This window comes from Ctenopharyngodon idella, chromosome 24 (genome assembly GCF_019924925.1).
Source record: "Ctenopharyngodon idella isolate HZGC_01 chromosome 24, HZGC01, whole genome shotgun sequence".
In the NCBI taxonomy this organism is placed as follows: Eukaryota; Metazoa; Chordata; class Actinopteri; order Cypriniformes; family Xenocyprididae; genus Ctenopharyngodon; species Ctenopharyngodon idella.
The window spans coordinates 27122588-27143192 of NC_067243.1; the positions used below are offsets into that span (position 1 = coordinate 27122588).

The 20605-nt window shown below is 39.2% G+C and overlaps 1 protein-coding gene across 1 annotated transcript; it reads left to right on the forward strand.

Moving 5' to 3' along the window:
- The first annotated feature begins 1247 nt into the window (after positions 1–1247).
- On the forward strand, positions 1248–16114 carry LOC127507744 (uncharacterized). The gene is made up of 6 exons (XM_051885037.1): positions 1248–1355; positions 1701–1901; positions 5407–5540; positions 6717–6816; positions 6922–7542; positions 16035–16114. Exons 2-6 carry the CDS (start codon positions 1880–1882, stop codon positions 16112–16114), a joined length of 957 nt encoding a protein of 318 aa, XP_051740997.1. The 5' UTR covers positions 1248–1355; positions 1701–1879.
- Positions 16115–20605: the final 4491 nt, after the last annotated feature.

A 20605-nucleotide genomic window follows, 5' to 3' on the forward strand; every position in this document is an offset into this window, starting at 1 on the left:
TTCCTTAGGTGCAAATCCCAGGGTCATCTGCATCTAACCATACAGAAAATACTGCTCTGGTCACACCTACAAATCATCCAAGCGCCCCAGTCTGAGCCAATTCTGAGATACATTTATTAACATTATTGAATGTTATTAAATTGTAAAGGAATTCCAGGTGCAATTCACTCTCAGTCATATTCCGTGTAGCATTTTAATTGGTCAGTTGTCTATTCTGATTGATTGATAACTTTTGATGTTTTATCCAGAAGCAATGGATTAAACGGTTTCTTGTGAAAGAGCACGGAGAGATTCGTGAGTGCACAGGACAGTTTGAGCGCACACATCTGAGTGAGAGAGGAGGTCAGTTCATAAGAGCACCGTAGGCCTACTGTATATTGGAGAAAGCACATCCAGTTTTGTGTGAGAATGAAGGAAATCCACGGATGGGAGATTCATGGATGTTCTCGTGCATTACAATAATGTGCTCTCGACATGTCATTTCAGCAAATGTTTTGCAAGAGAACGCAAATATATTGGCAAGAGAACGCAAAAGTTCTGCTAGGGAATGCAAAATATTTGCGAGAGAACACAAAAGTCTGCGAGAGAACGCAAATATATTTACGAGAGAGTGCAAAAGTTTTGCAAAGGAACGCAAAGTTTCTCGGTGGAACGCAAAAGAAAAATATTTTTTCTTCCATCCCAAATTTTTTCCACCACCATGTCCCTTTAGGGGCTCCATAAAAATGTTCATGTAGGCCTATAAGATCAAATAAAAAAGTGTCCTAGCAAATGCAATACTCTGCAAACCCATGACCTCGCATCATGCTCGTGATGACCCTGAGTATAATAATGACTGTATCTTTGATACATAAAACATGTGCACAATTGCACAAATGGAATAAAAACAATGCATTACAGTGTTCCATTTTTAGTGGCTATATTTTAACATGTTCATACTTAAGCAGTGACTATTTCAACTGGACACATTTGCCACTTAATTTTATCATTGAAATCTCTATAATAAATATAATTACACTTCAAATGTTCAGGTCCAAAATATTATTTTTAATGCCATATTTATTATCTGATAGGTATACTGAATGGCTGACCTACAAAAAGAAAGAAAAGAAGAAAGGATGGAAAATAGTCTTCTGTATATTTATTTTAATCTTAAATTTAGCTCTAATGAAAAATATTCCGCTTAATGATCAACAACCACACCTCAATACTCACCATAATTCTATAATGCCTGTGAAGAAGAACTTTAACCCTGAGTTAAACATTAATCACAGAAACATGATTCTGATCTGACTTTTACACACAGATGTCTTTTTGTTTTCTTGAACTAAGCAATGGGAGAAATCTTCATAAAGGTTGTATCATATTTCTTATAAGCCTTTTTATGGTTTGTTATTTGAAATGGAAGTACAAATGAACATAATTGATGAGTTTATTATGTATGTAATGGCTTTGTATTTAAGGTTGTTTATCATATTAAATATTTGCAATTCAGATTCTGTATGTTTGTAGCTAGTATAAGAAATCAGAAATGTTGTGATGCCTAAATAGTGCATTCAGAATTTAGACAGACCTCTAGGTAACAAATATTAACAATTTGTGTTGATCAAATTTGTGTTTAATGTTTCAGATTTTGTTTAAACAGTTATCTAGTACAATCTTAATACAATCAGCAATAAACACTTCTCTTGGTTTAACAGAACATGAAAATAGGACACCGCAATCTCTTTGGGATGCAGTTTTCTTGTGAAAACGGAACTGAAGTCTCACTTTTGTCACTATAAAAATCACTTTAATCCTCCTTAGTTAAATTATTGGAGAGATCCGCAGAATCAGAGAAGGTGATCAGAAGACTGAAATCTGATGAGAAAACATCAACATGTCTTCCACCGACAACACAGGTGAGATACAAAGCAACAATCTCAAGATAAATGCATTTAATTAAATATTAAAGATGAATTATTTTTTAAATATTCAATTCTATATTTTTAAATTTTTCTAATCCATTATAGTGTATTTAGTATAAAAACACATCAGTACACTATAACAGTTATTTGCATGTTATACATTAAGAAGTATAAATTGGATATGTTATCTGGATGGGTTAACTAAGTTTTAAATGTCTTTGAAATACATAAAATCATGATACAGAGCTCAGACATGCAGTTCAAGTGATTCCTATGATAATATGAACAAAGTTCATTAAGGAAATAGGAACGAAACAGGGCAAAATTTAGTGGGGTAATAAAATATCCTGTAGTGTTGTTGCTTTCAAAGGTGGACTCAGTATTGTTTCAAATCCACTGTTTGGAAGTTAGTCGGGCCGATACCAACAACAAATGTCTAACCAATCAGCATTAGGGGGCGTATGACAGTCGAGGAGACAGAACGAGCAAGAGGGAGATTTGAAAATAAAAAAAGAAACTGCAGAATGAGAGATGAGACACAATACAAAACAGCTCATAATAATATCACTGCAATGAAGGTTTATGACTGGGCAAGCGCTTTAGGACCTGTGTTAAAGGGTTAGTTCACCCAAAAATGAAAATTCTGTCATTTATTACTTACCCTCATGCCGTTCCACACCTGTAAGACCTTCTGTAATCTTCGGAACGCAAATTAAGATATTTTTGTTTAAATCCGATGGCTCCGTGAGGCCTACATAGGGAGCAATGACATTTCCTCTCTCAAGATCCATAAAGGTACTAAAAACAAATTTAAATCAGTTCATGTGAGTACAGTGGCTCAATATTAATATTATAAAGCGACGAGAATATTTTTGGAGGGCCAAAAAAAACAAAATAACGAGTTATTTAGTGATGGCCGATTTCAAAACACTGCTTCAGGAAGCTTCGGAGCGTTATGAATCAGTGTATCGAATCTGCTGTTCGGAGCACCAAAGTCACGTGATTTCAGCCGTTGGCAGTTTGACACGCGATCCGAATCATGATTCGACACGCTGATTCATTATGCTCCGATGCTTCCTGAAGCAGTGTTTTGAAATCGGCCATCACTAAATAAGTCGTTATTTTGGGGGTTTTTGGCGCACCAAAAATATTGTCGTCGCTTTATAATATTAATATTGAACCACTGTACTCACATGAACTGATTTAAATATGTTTTTAGTACCTTTACGGAACTTGAGAGAGGAAATGTCATTGCTCCCTATGTAGGCCACACGGAGCCATCGGATTTAAACAAAAATATCTTAATTTGTGTTCCGAAGATTAACGAATGTCTTACGGGTGTGGAACGGCATGAGGGTAAGTAATAAATGACAGAATTTTCATTTTTGAGTGAACTAACCCTTTAATATTAGAAAAGCTTTCCAGCGCTGGAGAGAGCTAAGCGGGAAGGCCTGAAAACAGACATGGAGGCTGCTTTGATCCCGCTCATGTAAGTACACTGGGTTTTGATTGTCTGGAGCTGCTGTTCTGTTGGTGATTAACAACAAACTCTTGTTATTATTTACTCTTGTGTACTGCACAAGAGTGCGTTTGTCGTGCATTGATCATTATTAGTTCATGTTAGATCATACATTCACTAATGATAACAAATTGTAAAGTGTTAACTTTTTATTTTTCTTGCTATAACTACGGTGGCCATCTTTGTGTCATGGAATGCAACAAAATTTAGTTATACAGATGTTTTTAGGGAACTTCAATATGGAGCCCCAAACATGACATGCAGGAAAAAAATAGTAGGCTATTAGTAGTGCGCACGATTTACTATTTTGTTCCCTCGATTTACTAAAACGTGCACACAATTTACTATTTCATTCTCTCGATTTATAAATCATGCGCATGATTTATAGATCGAGGGAACGAAATAGTAAATAGTGCGCATGATTTAGTAAATCGAAGGAATGATTTATTAAAACGAGGGAATGAATTAGTAAATTGTGCGCACATTTTAGTAAATCGAGGGAACGAATTATTAAGTCCTGCGCACGATTTATTAAAACGAGGGAATGAATTAGTAAATTGTGTGCACGATTTATTTATTTTTCTTGCATGTCATGTGCGGGGCTCCATATGGTCCTAATGCTCCTTGGAACAAAAACTGATGTCTAGAAATACATGGACATACAGAAACATTTGCACATTCTTGTTCCCTAGACTGAGAGCCTAATCCAAAAGTTATTCTCAGTTTTTGACAGGAAGGGTTTAAGTCTAAAATTTTTTAGAGGGTACCTAGTATAATTGCAGCGTGCATGCAGAACATTTCAGGTTTAAGACTTTCTCTTATTGTAATGTGGTCAGAAAGTGCAGTTTTTTTGTATAATTTCCTCCACTTTCAGGTTGATTATCTCCAGTGGGTGACTAGATAGTAACCTGAAGATTTCACAGATGTAAGTCCTCTAATATTATAAGTAACCCGTTGCATGAAAACCCCTAAAGGGGTCATGACATGAGAAATCAAAGAGGCCATTGAACCATTAAAACATCCTCCAAGTTTTAGAGCTTAAAACACCCTCCTCTTTATAAACAAAGCATTTAATTAATTAAGCTTAAAAAATGGCTCGTTTTTTATTGCGGGATCTGTGATGTCATACGGGCAAATATATTTGCATATGCCTGCCCCCAGAGCAAGACATCGACGAATAGTTAAACATCATCGCACCATAGGTCCCACCCACAGTTGCTTAACAGCTGACATTTACCTACGCTGGATGTGAGTGTGATGTCAAAAGCAAATAGAAGCCATTACAATCACTGACGCTGCCTACACTGATACAGTATACACTGTACATATACACTTGTTTTATAAATCTGCAGCAAGCTACACAACTCTGTAAATACAGTAACATCGATTCAAAGTTGCAACCTTGATCGGAGTGAATACTGCGTGGAACCCCAAATCTACACACTCAATCCTGCACAAAAACCTTAGCTATTAATAACAGCGCCAAATTTTAACAAAAACAGCTCCAACTCCGCCTCAAGAAATTCTAACCACGCTGTCATGATGAACTGACCCATGTCAGTTAATGTCTTCGCAGCTCTCCTAGCCAGAAGTTGTACCCCTAACTATCTGAAATATGTACCCTCCACTAACTGACTATCTTCACCGCTGGAGAAACTAATTGTCCCGAGCAGCCGTTTAACGTTCCCCACAAGTGAGAGCTCCCACACACAAAAACTCCCCCAGCACGTCCCTGAGCAGTACTCAAACATTCCTTAAATAGTCAGCTCCACATGCATCACCTGTACACATTAATTTCATTAGGGAGCACCCACTCACCCACAGGGGGCATATATGCTAAACATACCCACATTCAAATAATTTCATTCTATTCATCACAATACAGTGTTCTCGTGTACCCTTAACCTTATAACTTTGGGTTTTCTTCATTTAAGGGCTTTGTAGCAACTGGCTCCTGATCTGTTTTATTATTTACTCTAGTCTCCAGTGATATAACAGATCCAAATCTAGACGCTGCCCTGGACACTTCTCCAGAAATGGACAGCTTTCCTGCTGTAGAAGGACAGAACACCAAAGACGACATCAACCAAACTCAACACAAGTCAAATCAAGAGGTAGATGACCTTACTGAATCTAAGGGTGTGTTCACACTTGGCAGGTTTGGTTTGATTAAAATGAAGCCTGGTGCGATTTCTCTGTTAGTGTGGTTCATTTGAATAAGTGTGAACGCTGCCATCTGAACCCTGGTGCGCACCAAACAAGAGGACCTAGGCCACTGAAAAGAAGGGTCTCGGTCCACTTCCAAGCAAACTCTAGTGCAGTCCAGACCAAAAGAACCAAGAGAACCAAACTACAAGTGTGTTAATACGCTTCAAAATAACTCTGGTGCAGTTTAACTGAAATATGAACACAGCAGGGATCAAAGTTTTGTGTGTGACCAAGGAATTTCTGCTGCTGTTTTACACACTTTGTAAACTCTTCATGACACAAGTTCTCAGCTGGTAAAATACCATAATTTGTACACGCATACAATGAGTGCATTTAGCCTGGGACACAGCATTGTTTTGGATGTTTGGTAAGTTCTGTCTCAAAATATACATCATAAAAGCTGTTGTTTTGTGTCTTTAGGTTCGGTGTTAAAAATGACATCGTGAACGCGAAACGAACCAGGACTAAATGTATAATTTTCTTTTATGGTCCAGATGAAAGGAACCAAGAGAACCAAACTACAAGTGACAACACACTAGTGTTGTTAAAAGTATCAACCGTGATACCAAGTCATTACTGAAATTTTAAAAATATGATTGGCTACAATGATCAACGCTTCAAAAACATGTTGTAAATAGACATCAATGACGCTCTTCACCAAGCGCTTACATAGATACACACGGGAGCGTTTGAAAGCAGGTGTCCATCAATGGACCGGTCCGCTGATAGACACCTGCTTTTAAATGTTCCCGCTTTCAAATTCAAACACTTCCATGTACTTTCAAACGCTCCCGTGCATTGATCATTGTAGCCAATCACAGACATATCTGATAAGCACGTGAACACAAAGGCAATTCGGTGGTGTTTAGGAATCCACTCAACAGCTTCATAATTTTTAAATTTTAGCACCGACTTGGTATCGCAGTCTGTACTTTTGACAACACTACAACACACCCTAAATAAACATGATATGCAGTATCAGAAACAAATGACAAATGACTGCAAAGAGCACTCTACTCTATACAGGTATATTGGCTAAATTAAAAGATCATATAAGATAATGATAAGTAATTTTTCTTTAGGATAATGAACAGCTTGGAGAAGAAGGGAATACTGCTGGTCAAGCAGACATGAGTGAAACACATGAACTATGTGACTCTGATTCATCAGTAAACAGCATAGGTAAGAAAACAACAATATCTGATTTTTCAAACTGATGAATAACTATTCTTCTTATGATATGGCAAATTGATGTCTTTAACAATAGTTCTTTGTTGTTTATTTTAGATAACATATTTCCCAATTTAACTATTGTATTAACTGGAAACACTTCAGCAATCCACTGTGGTCAAGACAACATTCTACTGAAAGAAAACCTGAATATTGAAAATGTAGAAATATCCAGGATTGTTCCTTTAAAGATAAAGATATCAAACCATTACGTTTCACTGATCAACATGACTGGCTTACATGAGGATGAACTTTACCCAAACTGTGTGGATCACATTGGTCAACTAGTGAATGAAAATGAAATCAGTGCCTTCATCTTTGTTGTACGACTGGACCAGTTAACAGATGCTGATAAGATGGGCCTTGAATGGTTACAGAAAGTATTTGGTGACAGAGTTCTTCGTTTTGTGATGATTCTCTTCACCTATGAGACGAAAGAAGAGCGTGACACTATAAAAGATGATCTGAAGGAAACCCCTGCTCTGGAGATACTGGAGAAATGTGGAGGAAGATATCACACCTGCAGCAAGCTGATGAACAAGTTATCTGAGATTAAAAAACTGATGAAAAAGATTGACTGTCTATTTAATGAGAATCAACAGCAGTGCTACACTGGAGATATATACAAAACTGCATTAAGACAGACAGAAGACTTGAACGACGGTACATTTCAAAGTGGTAAGAAGACTTTTTTCTGATGTTCTGATATTTCCTCTGATATATTTTCTGATATTTCCTCCTGATGCTATTCTAACATTTTGATTCAATATTCAATAACCATACATTTATAGATTCAAATATTCTGACACACTTGTCCCTGCTTTTCATAAATAAACTAGGCTAAAAAGTAATCAAGTCAGGCAACCCTTAACCCTCAACCCTTAACAATTTCCTATGCCTGTTTTACATAACTACATTTACATTACTTAACTGATCTTATTGCATATGCATTAGGAGTTTCCTTTTCAGATGCAAAATTTATGGGAGGAGAGTATTTAAATGAATCACGCAAGGTGATTTACTAAGGTTTGCGCTAGTCAATTTACTGGTATTTGCGAAACTATTTAACAGCCCAAAAAAATAAAAGCATTTCTTAAACCACACGCTAATTTGCGCTGCTCTTGGTAGATTGAGTTGGTCATTATGGAAAAGATCTGGCTGCATATGTGTCCTTTAAAGGATTAGTTCACTTCTGAATGAAAATTCTTTCTTCAGTCGAAAAGAAATGAAGGTTTTTGATGAAAACATTCCAGGATTATTCTCCTTATAGTGGACTTCAATGGCCTCCAAACGGTTGAAGGTCAAAATGACAGTTTCAGTGCAGCTTCAAAGGGCTTTAAACGATACCAGACGAGGAATAAGGGTCTTATCTAGCAAAACGATCGGTCGTTTTCGAAAAAAATACAACTATATATGCTTTATATAAACAAATGTTCGCCTTCTAAGTGCCTCCGCCAAAACCGCATTTCTGTATTCTTCAAAAAGCTTACGCTGTATGCCCTACGCCTTCCCTATTCAACTTACGGAACGAACGCAGCGCCAGTTAAATTTTTTCCGTAAGTAGTATAGGGAAGGTGTAGGACATACAGCGTAAGCATTTTGGAGAATGCGGAAATGCGGTTTTGGCGGAGGCACTTAGAAGGCGAACGTTTGTTTATATGAAACATATACAGTTGTATTTTTTTTTTTCGAAAATGACAGATCGTTTCGCTAGATAAGACCCTTATTCCTCGTCTGGTATCGTTTAAAGCCCTTTGAAGCTGCACTGAAACTGTCATTTTGACCTTCAACCATTTGGAGGCCATTGAAGTCCACTATAAGAATAATCCTGGAATGTTTTCATCAAAAACCTTAATTTCTTTTCGACTGAAGAAAGAAAGACATGAACATCTTGGATGACATGGGGGTGAGTAAATTATCAGGAAAAGTTTATTTGAAAGTGGACTAATCCTTTAATTTGCACGTCTTCAGCAGATCTTAACTTTCCACTCCCATCGGCACTTTTTTGGAATTGTGCTCTGATGCCAATTTGCCCTGTTTAATAAATCTTAAACTCTTACATTTCAAAAAGAAACTGATATTTATATAACACTTGACCGATGAAAATTGAGACTGACTGATGTATCATTTACCAATATTTTTCTACATTATCAGTTATCATTTGAGCAGGAACCCGCTCCTGATGTTGAGGTACATTTCAAGAAGTGAAAGTAGACTTCTGCATCATCTTTATACTACCTATTCACTGAACCTATAAGAAATCACATTAACATATTATAGATTCCAGGTGTGATTCATTTAAACTCTGCTTGAATCATACAGAATTTATCAATAGAATAGCTACACTGTTGTTACACTTAACACCAAAGCTTGTGTCAAAAACACAATGAAGAATTCCCTTACAAAATATAGGTTTATTCAGCTGTGCCATTAGTATACTTCTTTTCTAAACCTGGTCTTGTTTGTACACAGTGCTATTAACGCACACAGCACAACAGTAAACATTTGGCTGATTTTGTTGGTTCTTCAAACAGTCACTAGGGGTCCCTATACTAAATGCCACAGCTTTTCCCTGAACTGTGATGCCGCAGATGCTGGCAAGCAAAGCATGCCAATGACAAATAGATTCAACCCACTCGCAACCTTCCAATGCCCAGGGTGTGGTCCCAGGCAGGTAAACTACACATAGTAGCGTTACGTCAAAATTTGTTCCTTAAATCTGTGGGAACATGTTTGCAACTGGCTCCAGTTCGTCTGGACGAGAACAGGCTTTGGCTCCAGAACATGTACCATTCTGGTGGAAAAGGGGTAATAGTAGCCTGTTGACACCCCTAGTGGAGTGAGCTCTCACTCCCAGGGGACATGGTTAGCCTTGCGCCTGGTAAGCTGTGAGAATAGAATCCACAATCCAGTGGCCCATTATTTGTTTGGAGACAGCTTTTCCCTTCCACACAAACAAGACAAAGAACTGATCTGATCTTCTAGATAAGGCTGGGTCTCCCTCATTAGGAGGGATCACTTGCAAGGTTACCACTTGATCACCAAAAGGGGTAGTGGGAACCTTAGGCACTTAGCCGGGCTGGGTTCTCAGGACCACGTGAGAGTCTGCCGGCCCAAACTCTAGGCAAATGTCATCAACAGAGAGGGCTTGAAGGTCTCCCACCCTTTTAACAGAAATGAGCACAGTCAGAAGGGCTGCCTTCATAGAGAAGGCACTAAGCTCTGCTGACTTTAAGGGTTCAAATGGATCCTTCTGTAAGGCCTGTAAGACCACCGAGAGATCCCAAAAGGGGACGAGGTGTGTCTTTGGAGGATTCAGCCTCCGTGCACCTCTTGGGAACCTAATAATTAGGTTGTGCTTCCCCACTGATCTGCCATTCACTGTGTTCTGATTGGCTGCTATTGCAGCCACATACGCCTTCAAGATGGAGTCAGATAGGTGTCTCTCCAGACCCTCTTGGAAGAAGGACAGTACCGACCTAATACCACATCTCTGTGGGTCTTCTCCTTGAGAAGAACACCAAGCGACAAATAAGAGTCACTTCAAAGCATACAGCTTCATTGTTGAGGGGGCTATGGCTTTAGTAATAGTGTCTATCACCGCTGATGATAGCCCTCAGAATTCCTCCTCGTTCTGTCTAGGGACAAGACATGGAAGTTCCAGATGTCTGCACTGAACGAGATTGGTCTTCTGAAAGAACCTCTGTCATTGTGACCAAGTCAAACTCTACACTGAGAAAAGAGATGCTCTGCACAGAGGAGAACTTGCTCTTCTCCCAGTTGACCTGAAGTCCTAGTCGGGGAAGGTGCTCCAGGTACTGAAGTAGAAAGAACGCCACCAAATTTAATCACATAGCCGAGCCGAATTTTCCTGGGAAGCTAGCGTGAAGGGTTGGCGAGTGTTAACCACGCATCTAAACTCCATAACAGCAGCACTAAAAGAACTATGTTCGACGCTCCCAAGGTGGGGCAGCATTGTGACCACACCGGGAGACTTTGTGTCCCTTAGTGTTCATGGTGTAAGGTGTGTTAAAGTGCTTACCTTGTTCTGGGTGTCTACTGTGGAAGAGGCCGGTAACGGTTGAGGAAGCTGGGCCTCCTTGTGGTTTGTCACGGCTACCTGATCTGTAGAGGGGAGCTGGTGCAGCAAAACTTGAGGAGGCAATATGTTTGTGTCCATCCAGGATCTGTTGCCATTGTTCAATGCCTGACACAGTGAAAGAGGAAATTGCTCTTTTGCTGACCGTGTGGTAGCTGTCTGCTTGGGGGTGTCTGGAAATAAATGTGAGCTAGCGGTTCACTACAATCACACCAGCAAAACAGAAGTGCCACATTGCCTGCACAAGCACTGGGATGTGCAATGTTTTTTTTGTTTTTTTTTTGACTGGTTATAGGCAGGTAAACAACACATAGTAACATTACATCACCGTTTGTTCCTCAAGTCTGTGGAAACGTGGCCAGTTCACGACAGGCTCCAGTTTGTCTGGCTGAGAACAGGCTTTGGCTCCGGAACATGAACCATTCTGGTGGAAAAGGAGTATTAGTAGCTTGTTGACGAGCTGGCGGTACCACCTTCCTGTGAGTGGACCGTTGTTGAGGTCTGGCTGCTGGTCCAGGCTTACTGCTTCGGGGATCAGGAGATAGAAGCTGACCTGCGCCAAGGCAAGATGTGTTTTATAGCCTCCATCTGCTTTTTAACTGTTGAGACTTCATGTGCAAAATCATCAACAGTGTCGCTGAACAGGCCACCTTGGTAGATGCGGAGCGTAAAGGAAGTGACGTAATATGTAGCGTGTTCTGTATTTATCCCATCCAAGTGCACACACAGAGCAGTGACCAGTGAACAAACACACACACCGTGAACACAGCCATTTTTGCTGCGGCGCCTGGGGGAGCAGTTGGGGGTTCGGTGCCTTGCTCAAGGGTCTCACCTCAGTCGTGGTATTGAGGGTGGAATACCACGACTGGTATTGTACAATTAAACCAATAACAGGTGTTAAATAAGTCAACAATGTACATTTTCTTGTGAATTATGTTTTCTTATGTGTTGCTCAATGTGTTTTTGACAGCCAAATATGTCTAATATTTTCACATAGAAGAAATGAATTCTGTTCAATCCTTTTTGCATTATCACTTTGATAAGTGACAAATGAAACATCAAAATGTACCATTATATATTATATTCCCTTTCATCCCTTTCGAATGAGAACTCACACTGCATCCTCTAGAGGACACTTTGGGGAACGCCTCCAACGTGACTAGTGTCTGAAGCACGTGTTTAAATGCGACAATGTTACTGGCCGGCAACAGTCTGTGATGTCACTACTGGTGCAACCGTGAGTATAAAAGGGCACCTGTATTAGATGACAAAAGAAATTGATGACTTCAGCATTCGTTTTTTGTGTATGTGTGAACGTGAATATCATTAAGAAACACTCTGCCAAGCAACAGTCTGGCCTCCTCTCATTATAGAGAGTCATTCTTCTGAGGCCTCTGCTTACCTGAGCTCAGTCTGGACAGTGACATCAAGTGTGTCCACTCTCTGTGGGCCACTGTGATAAATGTGACACTCCACCTTAAGAACTAAGTTTCAAGATCGCAGCTGCCTCCCTGTGATTTGGGGTTATATAAGCAGGTGACTCCCTTGTGGTAGTGAAGTTGTAGCTGCCTCCCCAATCCTCCTTCATTTATCTAGAGAAACTGCCTTCCCTGTTATTTCATGTTCTTTTAATTGGCAGCTTCCCTAGAATGCAAACTTTAGCATATCCGCAAGATCATAGCTGTCTCTCCTAGAGTGGGTTTTAATCAGGTGGCTCCCTTGTGTTAGCAGTGAAGTAGAAACCCCTAAACAGGCCCCTAAGCAGTTTCTTCATGTGCTCTGGAGATCTATAGCTTGGTTGAGCTTGGGCCTCCCCTTTGGGGTTCTGTAAGAAGGTCCTCTGCTCCCACAAGACAGCTTGAGATGATTCCCAGACTGCAGTGGTTATTGTGTTATTGTGCATCCCCCCGTTACTGGGATGTCTTCTCTTCTCCACACATTGTTCCGGCTCAGGCAGACTTCGGAGACTATAACACGCCTAACACTTTGCAGCTGTTTCCTGTAGTAGGCGAGTTCACCTTTCCCTTAGGGTTTCTATATTTTTTCTATCGTCCCTGGACCACAGTCTTGTATGAGCATTGGACTCCCCTTCACTCAGAGGGTCTTTCTGCTGAGTCATCAGCTCCCCAGAGAACCCATCTCTGGGCTCTGGTGAGAAGTGGTTTTGCCTGAGCTTTGCATCCCTTTCTCACTGGTTGAGCACCCTTAATTCAGGAGTGCTAGCCTTGTGCCAAAATGCTCCCATATGGTGTTTAGGGTTTAAAGCAGATCCCTATATATATATATATATAAGGTTCATGCCTCCCCGTTACCCCCCAATGGCGGGTTTTTATCCATTGTTTTTTGAAAAGTACCGGAACCATGCAAAATTCCTAAGTTTCGGCTTCGAAAACAGTTCTGGTGTGATGGGTGGGCGAAGTGCGAGGAGCAGAGTCCTGTACGCAGGCGGGTACCCGACTGGTGACCCGCCAAATTTAATGTAACGGGTGGAATAATATTTACGTGTCGGGTGCGGGTGCGGATGCGGATGCGGGTCGGACGTGCAGTAGGCATGGGTGGACTGCGGGTCCAATAGCCAAGACTAGTCCAACTCAATTCGGTGCATTTGACAGCTGCTTTCAAATGGTCCAGTGCTTATTTGTGTTCACGCTCTGTCTGAAGACCATTAAAGGCTTACAGCACGATTTGCAGCGCTAAGCATTGTAGCCAATCGTGTGGCACCTGACTGAAGGCTGTAGTGATTTATATTAAAGCGAGTGCGCTTTGCTCACTTTGTGTATTTAATATAGGCTATTCACAATTTGAATAAAAGTTTTAAAATATTTTTTGCGCTGCTACAAAGAGGACCAGAGGACAGGTAAACAATGCTCAGTTTCAGAAGAGACAACCGCGTTTAAATGCAGAGTGAATCTGATCAAATATAAAAAATAGGCCAACTACAACATTTTGTTCTATTATATTTACTTGTGTTGTTTAACACAATGTTTAATTAAATGCAGTGACACAGAATGTTGGTTTTATTGCTTGTGTTAGGCTACATGAGAAAATGATTTTTGTCTACCTCATGATGAGATTTAATGCGGGTGCGGGTCGGGTTGCGGTTTTTACGTCAAACGGGTGCGGGCTAAAATTATTGTTTTTGTCGGATATCGGGTCGGGTGTGCTGTTAATAACTGCGGGTGCGGGGCAGGTGCGGGTTTATCAAACAGGGCCCGTGCAGGACTCTGGCGAGGAGCGTATCCTTTAATAGAGGCGTCTCACCTCATGAATATTATATCAATGAATTCCCTGAAAATCGCGATACTCATAAATGTCAGCTATCAATGCAGAGAAAGAGATGCACAAAAGCTGCACGATTAATCTTTAAAAGATTGCGTTCTTGATTTTATCACCCACATGATCTAATTCTTAAATGATGATTCGCTCGTGTATATTAAACCTTTGACAAAAATAAAATCACAACATTCAAATCTGCATTCGCACTGCCGCTGATCTAGAGAGAGCAGTTGTCATGTTTAGATATAAACAGCTTCACAAACAATCTTTTCAAACACACAGTATCATTTCTGTGTAACAAATATTCCAATTATCACAGAAGTATACATAAGTTAATTTTTTTCAGAAATAAACGCTGATGTCTACGTTAATAGAATGTCACCTTTTGAAAGTAACTGGGTGCTTCAAATAATGACTGTATCGATTGCATTGTTACGCCACTTGGTGGCAACAAATTACTGTTAAAAATGTATCTATCACTGAATCATTCTTTCAGAAACAAGTGAAGTCTTTATGAATCCAGCTTACAAAAATATTCTGTTTCACCTGTCTGGATCTTACATGTGTGTTCAAGCATCTTATTTGTGTTGGATTTGTGGTAACACTTTACAATAAGGTTCATTTGTTAACATTAATTTATGTATTAACTAACATGAACTAACCATGAGCAATACATTTGTTACTCTATTTGTTAATCTTTGTTAACCTTAGTTTAAAAATACAGCTGTTCATAGTATGTTCATGTTACTTCACAGTGCTTTAACTAATGTTAACAAATACTCTTGATTTTAATAATGTATTAATAAATGTTGAAATTAACATTAACAAAGATTAATAAATGCTGTAGAAATGCAGTTCATTATTAGTTCATGTTAATGTAGTTAACTAATGTTACCTAATGAACCTTACTGTAAAGTGTTAAGGAATTTGCAATCTGTTAAACTCATTTTACAAGTATAATAAACACAAAAAGGACTGTTTGAGTTGAGTATTGTGCATTTTTTCCCCTTACTACTATTTTTTATTGTTTATTTAATCATTTTAATGGAACCGCAATCGGAACTGCAATCGTTAGGCAGAACCGGAACTGGAACATTTCTTACGATTCCCAACCCTACACTTAAGTAGACAGCTCCCTTAGGTCATGAGTGGCAGGCGAGGGAACCATTGTTTTTCTTTGCCAGTATTCCCTTAAAGATAATGTCTGGCATAGAGGCTGGCATTACTAGACCTTTGGTCTTTAGTTTCTTTGGGAGACACTGTGTCTCTCTACCATGCATCGGGCCTGTCTGTCTACGTCTCCTTCAGACAAAGAAGTTGATGACGTCTAATACAGGTGCCCTTTTATACTAACAGTTGCACCAGTAGTGACGTCGTCAGTTGTCGGCCAATGACATTGACGCGTTTAAACACATGCTTCAGATACTGGTCACGCTGGAGGCATTCCCTAAAGTGTCCTCTAGACAGAGACTTCTCCCTTCTCAGGAAACCATGGTTACATGTGTAACCTGAGAGTTTTTTTTTTCTATTGTGTCTTTAAAATGCTTAATTTTTTTAAGATTATCTGGAAATCAATTTGTGATAGATGTACTTGCAGGGTTGACTGATGTATGGAATAGCAATCATAAATCATCCATGTATTTATAGGTTAAACCTACTTGGGAAAAGGTTTATTTTCCAACCAAGTAAAAATTCTGACCATCTCACAACCACATCACAAGTAGAATTAAATTATTAATAATTTTTCAAATCTATTAAAATATATTATCATTTATTTCCTCTTTCTTAAAAAAAGAAGAAACCACAGATGATAAAGGAACAATGGAGGACACCACAACATCAGAGACTGGAGAAAAGCACATGGTGAGTGTGTGAAGTATGCATATTAGGTATTGGCTGCATAATAAATGGGGATATATCAGTGGGGAGATTAAGATTACCAAGAAGAAGATTGGTAATGTTTCCATCTCTGAGGAGGCTAGTCATTTTATCTAGTTTATTTACAAAAAATGCTCAGTTAGACATAGAGGACCACAGATAATGATAATTTAAAGTTGTTTATTAATGATATTCAAATAAGGCAATAAGGTTAGGAAATCTGTTTGGCACGTGTAGTTAGTTATTTAACTAACTCAAAACCTGATACATTTATATTAGCATTCACCCTTATTTATGGGTGTTTATTCTTGACAGAGACTATGAATTGATTTAAAAAATGACTCAAAAATGACTTTTATAGACTCAACTAATGTATTTGAAGAATATACTGTACATTTAACACTAGGGGGAGAATTCAATGAACAGTTGTGCCACTTTTGTGATATTTCAGCACTAAATTCTGCATTTTATTCAGTAGCCATCTGCAAACTAGCGCAGTCAATGTTGAAATAGAACTGTCTTGAGTACTTAAATTCAGTGACTGCCAATCAATGTTGAACAAACGCGTGTAAATTAGTATCACTACAGAATGCGTTTTAAGACCTTTTAAATCATTGATAATGTGAAATCATTGATATTTATTCACTTTTGCTGAAAATAATGGTTCTACTAAGCTATCTGAAACTAAATATGTTAAAATAAATTTAATGTTGTGTATTTATTCAACAGGGAAAAACCGAGGCCATTGGAACAGCAGGAGTCAGTTCAGATCAACACCTACAGGAAAAGACTCAAAAAGTACAGCATCTACTTCACAGACTTCATCTTGAAGGCAGACAACAGAATACACTGAGAGCTGCAGATGTTCTTCAGTTAACTAAACATTCATTACAGTCCCATGAGTCTTGTGCTGAAGAGGAGCTGATTCAGACTTTCCTACAAAAACTACTGATGATGAACTACAGAGCAAGATACATTGATGTTAATGAGAACAATGAGCATACACAACCAAACATCAATAGTTCATATGAAGAAAAGACGCTGATAGATGCTGATATTTTTATGGAAATGTGTGAGTCTGTTGATGGAAGCAAAACATTTTACCCTTTTCATCCGATGGATGTTCAGATGGCTGTGTTTTATTGTGCTGATGCTTTCCTGAAGCAGATGATTGTGACTAAATTGTCAAAGTGTCAGTATGCTGTACCTCTGCTTGTTCCTGATCCATTCACGCAACAGATCAAGTTTCCTCTCTGGACAGTTAGACAAATCAACAAGAGCTGGAAGATTAAAAACAGCAACAATGAGATCATCAGTCAAATCCAGCCAGTGTACAAGGCACAAACTCCAATGGTGTCTTTTGTCAGGTTTGGCTCTGTGTCCTCATCCAAGTCTCAGCTGATGAACAGTCTGATCAATGAGAAACACGACACGTTCTTCCACAGGAACTGCCCAGGCAGCAGCGAAACCAGAGTACTGATGGATGGAGTGGTGGAGATCGCCTGGTTCTGCCCATCTGGAAAAACCACAGATAAATTCAATGACTGTGTTGCATTCTGTAATCTACATGGTGATGCAGGAGTCCATGACAAACAGCTGCAGATCCTCACTGAAATGGCCTCAGTCAATGTTGTTCTTCTACCACAACTTGACAGGAATGACAAAAGCACAACAATAATCCAAAACCTGTACAGGAACAGAAAGCCACTCATTTGTCTTTTTACTGAGGAAGTTTCAGCTCTCATTGAGACACGGCAAGGAAAATATAAAATTGGTTTGAAAGACAGAAATCAGTCAGCTGTATCTGAAGAACTCAGAAGAGCAATAAAGTATTGTCTCTTATCTTCTGGATCATCTTTCACTTTCAAACTTGAACATGTGTCCAAACACTCAGACATCAGAGTAGATGAGGAAGATGATGATGATTGCAGAAAAGGAAAAGAAGCAGCACACCAGATGATGAGTTTACTGAGCAATAAAGATCTGTCAGAAATCAAAGAATCATTTCTACCCTGTCAGGGGAATCTGTGGCATCAATGGTGTCAGAAAAACAAAGACCTACATCGACCTCGAGCTGAAAGTGTAGAAAACGAAGTAAATGAAAAAAAAACACGTATGAAGGAAATCCGTGAACTGCAGTATGAATCTGTCATCAGTGAGTTTATGAAGCTCTTTCTTAAACAAATGAACTCACAGTCTACAAACAAGAAGTATTTTCTTAAATGGCTTGGAATCCTCCTGGATGAATATACATCAAAGGAAATTTCTTCTCTACATCACAAATATGATGAGAAGTGGTCAGCAGTTTTAAAACTGAAAAACAATCATGATAAATCTGAACAACTGAAAGATGAACAAACAGAACTTGAGAGAATATCTGAGGAACTTCAAGCAGCAGCATTTGGTCTGGAGCACATCATGAGGGAGATTGGTCAGATCTATGAATCATGTGAATGTGTTGAGAAGAACAAGAAAGACCTGCAGTTTGACTTCTCTTACCTCCCGAGTCTTGCAGCAGAAATGATGATCTCTGGATTTCCACTGGAGCTGATGGATGGAGATGCTGCTCATGTTCCTGTGATCTGGATCTCTGCTGTCCTAGATGAACTCATCCAGAAACTGGGAGACCTGAGAGTCTTTGTGTTGTCAGTTTTAGGGATTCAGAGCTCTGGGAAATCCACCATGCTGAATGCCATGTTTGGACTCCAGTTTGCTGTCAGTGCTGGCAGGTGCACCAGAGGAGCTTTCATGCAGCTGGTCAAAGTGTCAGACGAGATGAAAACACAGATGAACTTTGACTATATTCTGGTTGTTGATACCGAGGGTCTTCGTGCTCTAGAACTGGCTGGAAGATCAACAAGACACCATGACAATGAATTGGCCACATTTGTTGTTGGTCTTGCAAATCTGACATTGATCAACATCTTTGGAGAAAATCCAGCTGAGATGCAGGACATTCTTCAAATTGTTGTTCAGGCCTTCTTGAGGATGAAGAAGGTCAGACTGAATCCCAGCTGCATGTTTGTGCATCAGAATGTTTCAGATCTCACAGCTGAAGAAAAAAACATGGACGGAAGGAGACGACTGCAGGAGAAACTGGATGAGATGACAAAACTCACTGCTGAAGAGGAAGACTGCGATGTGAAATTTTTCAGTGAAGTCATTAAATTTGATGTTCAGAATAATGTGAAGTATTTTGCTCAGCTCTGGGAGGGCAGCCCACCCATGGCTCCACCAAACCCAAACTATTGTGAGAATATTCAAGAACTAAAGGATTCTATTATTTCTCATGCCTCAAAATCACATGGAATAATGCTGATAGACTTAAAAGATTGTATTAAAGATCTCTGGGATGCTCTACTGAAGGAACAATTCATCTTCAGCTTCAGAAATTCTCGGGAGATTTCAGCATACAGGAAACTGGAGAGAGAATACAGCAAGTGGTCCTGGAGACTTCGTAGTGCCATGATGGAAACTGAGAACAAACTACACAACAAAATAGAAAATGAAGCAGTTCATGAGGTTGAGGAAAATGATCTTCAAGGGGAACTGAAGGACACAAGTGAAGAAGTGAAAAAGTCAATGTCAGAATTCTTTGAAAAAGACAAGGATGCTACTTTACTAATTCACTGGAAAACATCATTTGAAATCAAAATCAAAGAGCTTCAGGAAACAATGGTGAGAGAAACAAAGAGGAAATTAAATGAGATTCTTCAGCAGCGAGACCTAAAGAAAAAGATTGATGCTCAGAGGACACATCATGAAAATACTCTATATGAAAAGAGCAAAGAACTTGCATTAAAATTCAAGGAGAAAACAAACGATGGAGAAACTCTTAGGAAGGAGTTTTATTTGTTTTGGGAAAAGAGGGAGATTCAGGAAATTATTTCTAAGATGATCACTGACCAACAAAGAATGTTTAAGGAAGCCAATGATCCTGTTCTCTATTTGGAGAAGAAGAGAGATGAGTACTATAGTATTTTCCAGAAATACTGTCATGGAGCGGCATCAGCTGCTATTTTTGGTGAGATCATCTGTCAGAAACTGAAAGAGCCCATTGAGCAGAGTGTCTACAAGAAGACTGCCAGAGATCTGACAGATGAAATGAGAACAAACTGTGAATCACTGAATGGAAACAGATCAAATCTGGAGAAACACATCCTGAAGACACTGGCAGAAGAGGAGGATTTTGTCAGTTACACTGACTACATTAATTATCCCAGAGATCACTTCAAGAGTTTCATTACAAATGCAGTCAGTCAGTACATCACTGATAAGTTCAGTGTCAGTGTTTTACCCAAGATGAAGGAGAACATTAAACTCCTGCAGCAGAAAATCATGGAAGCAGCACTTGAATCTACTGAACATGTCCAAGTGACCGGTGGAGATGTTGGTTTGTGGTTGAAGAATTTCACACAGCAGCTCTCAGATGTGCTGATCTTCTCTGAAAAAGACCTCAGTGGAGTGAAACTTGAAGATGTTGATGAT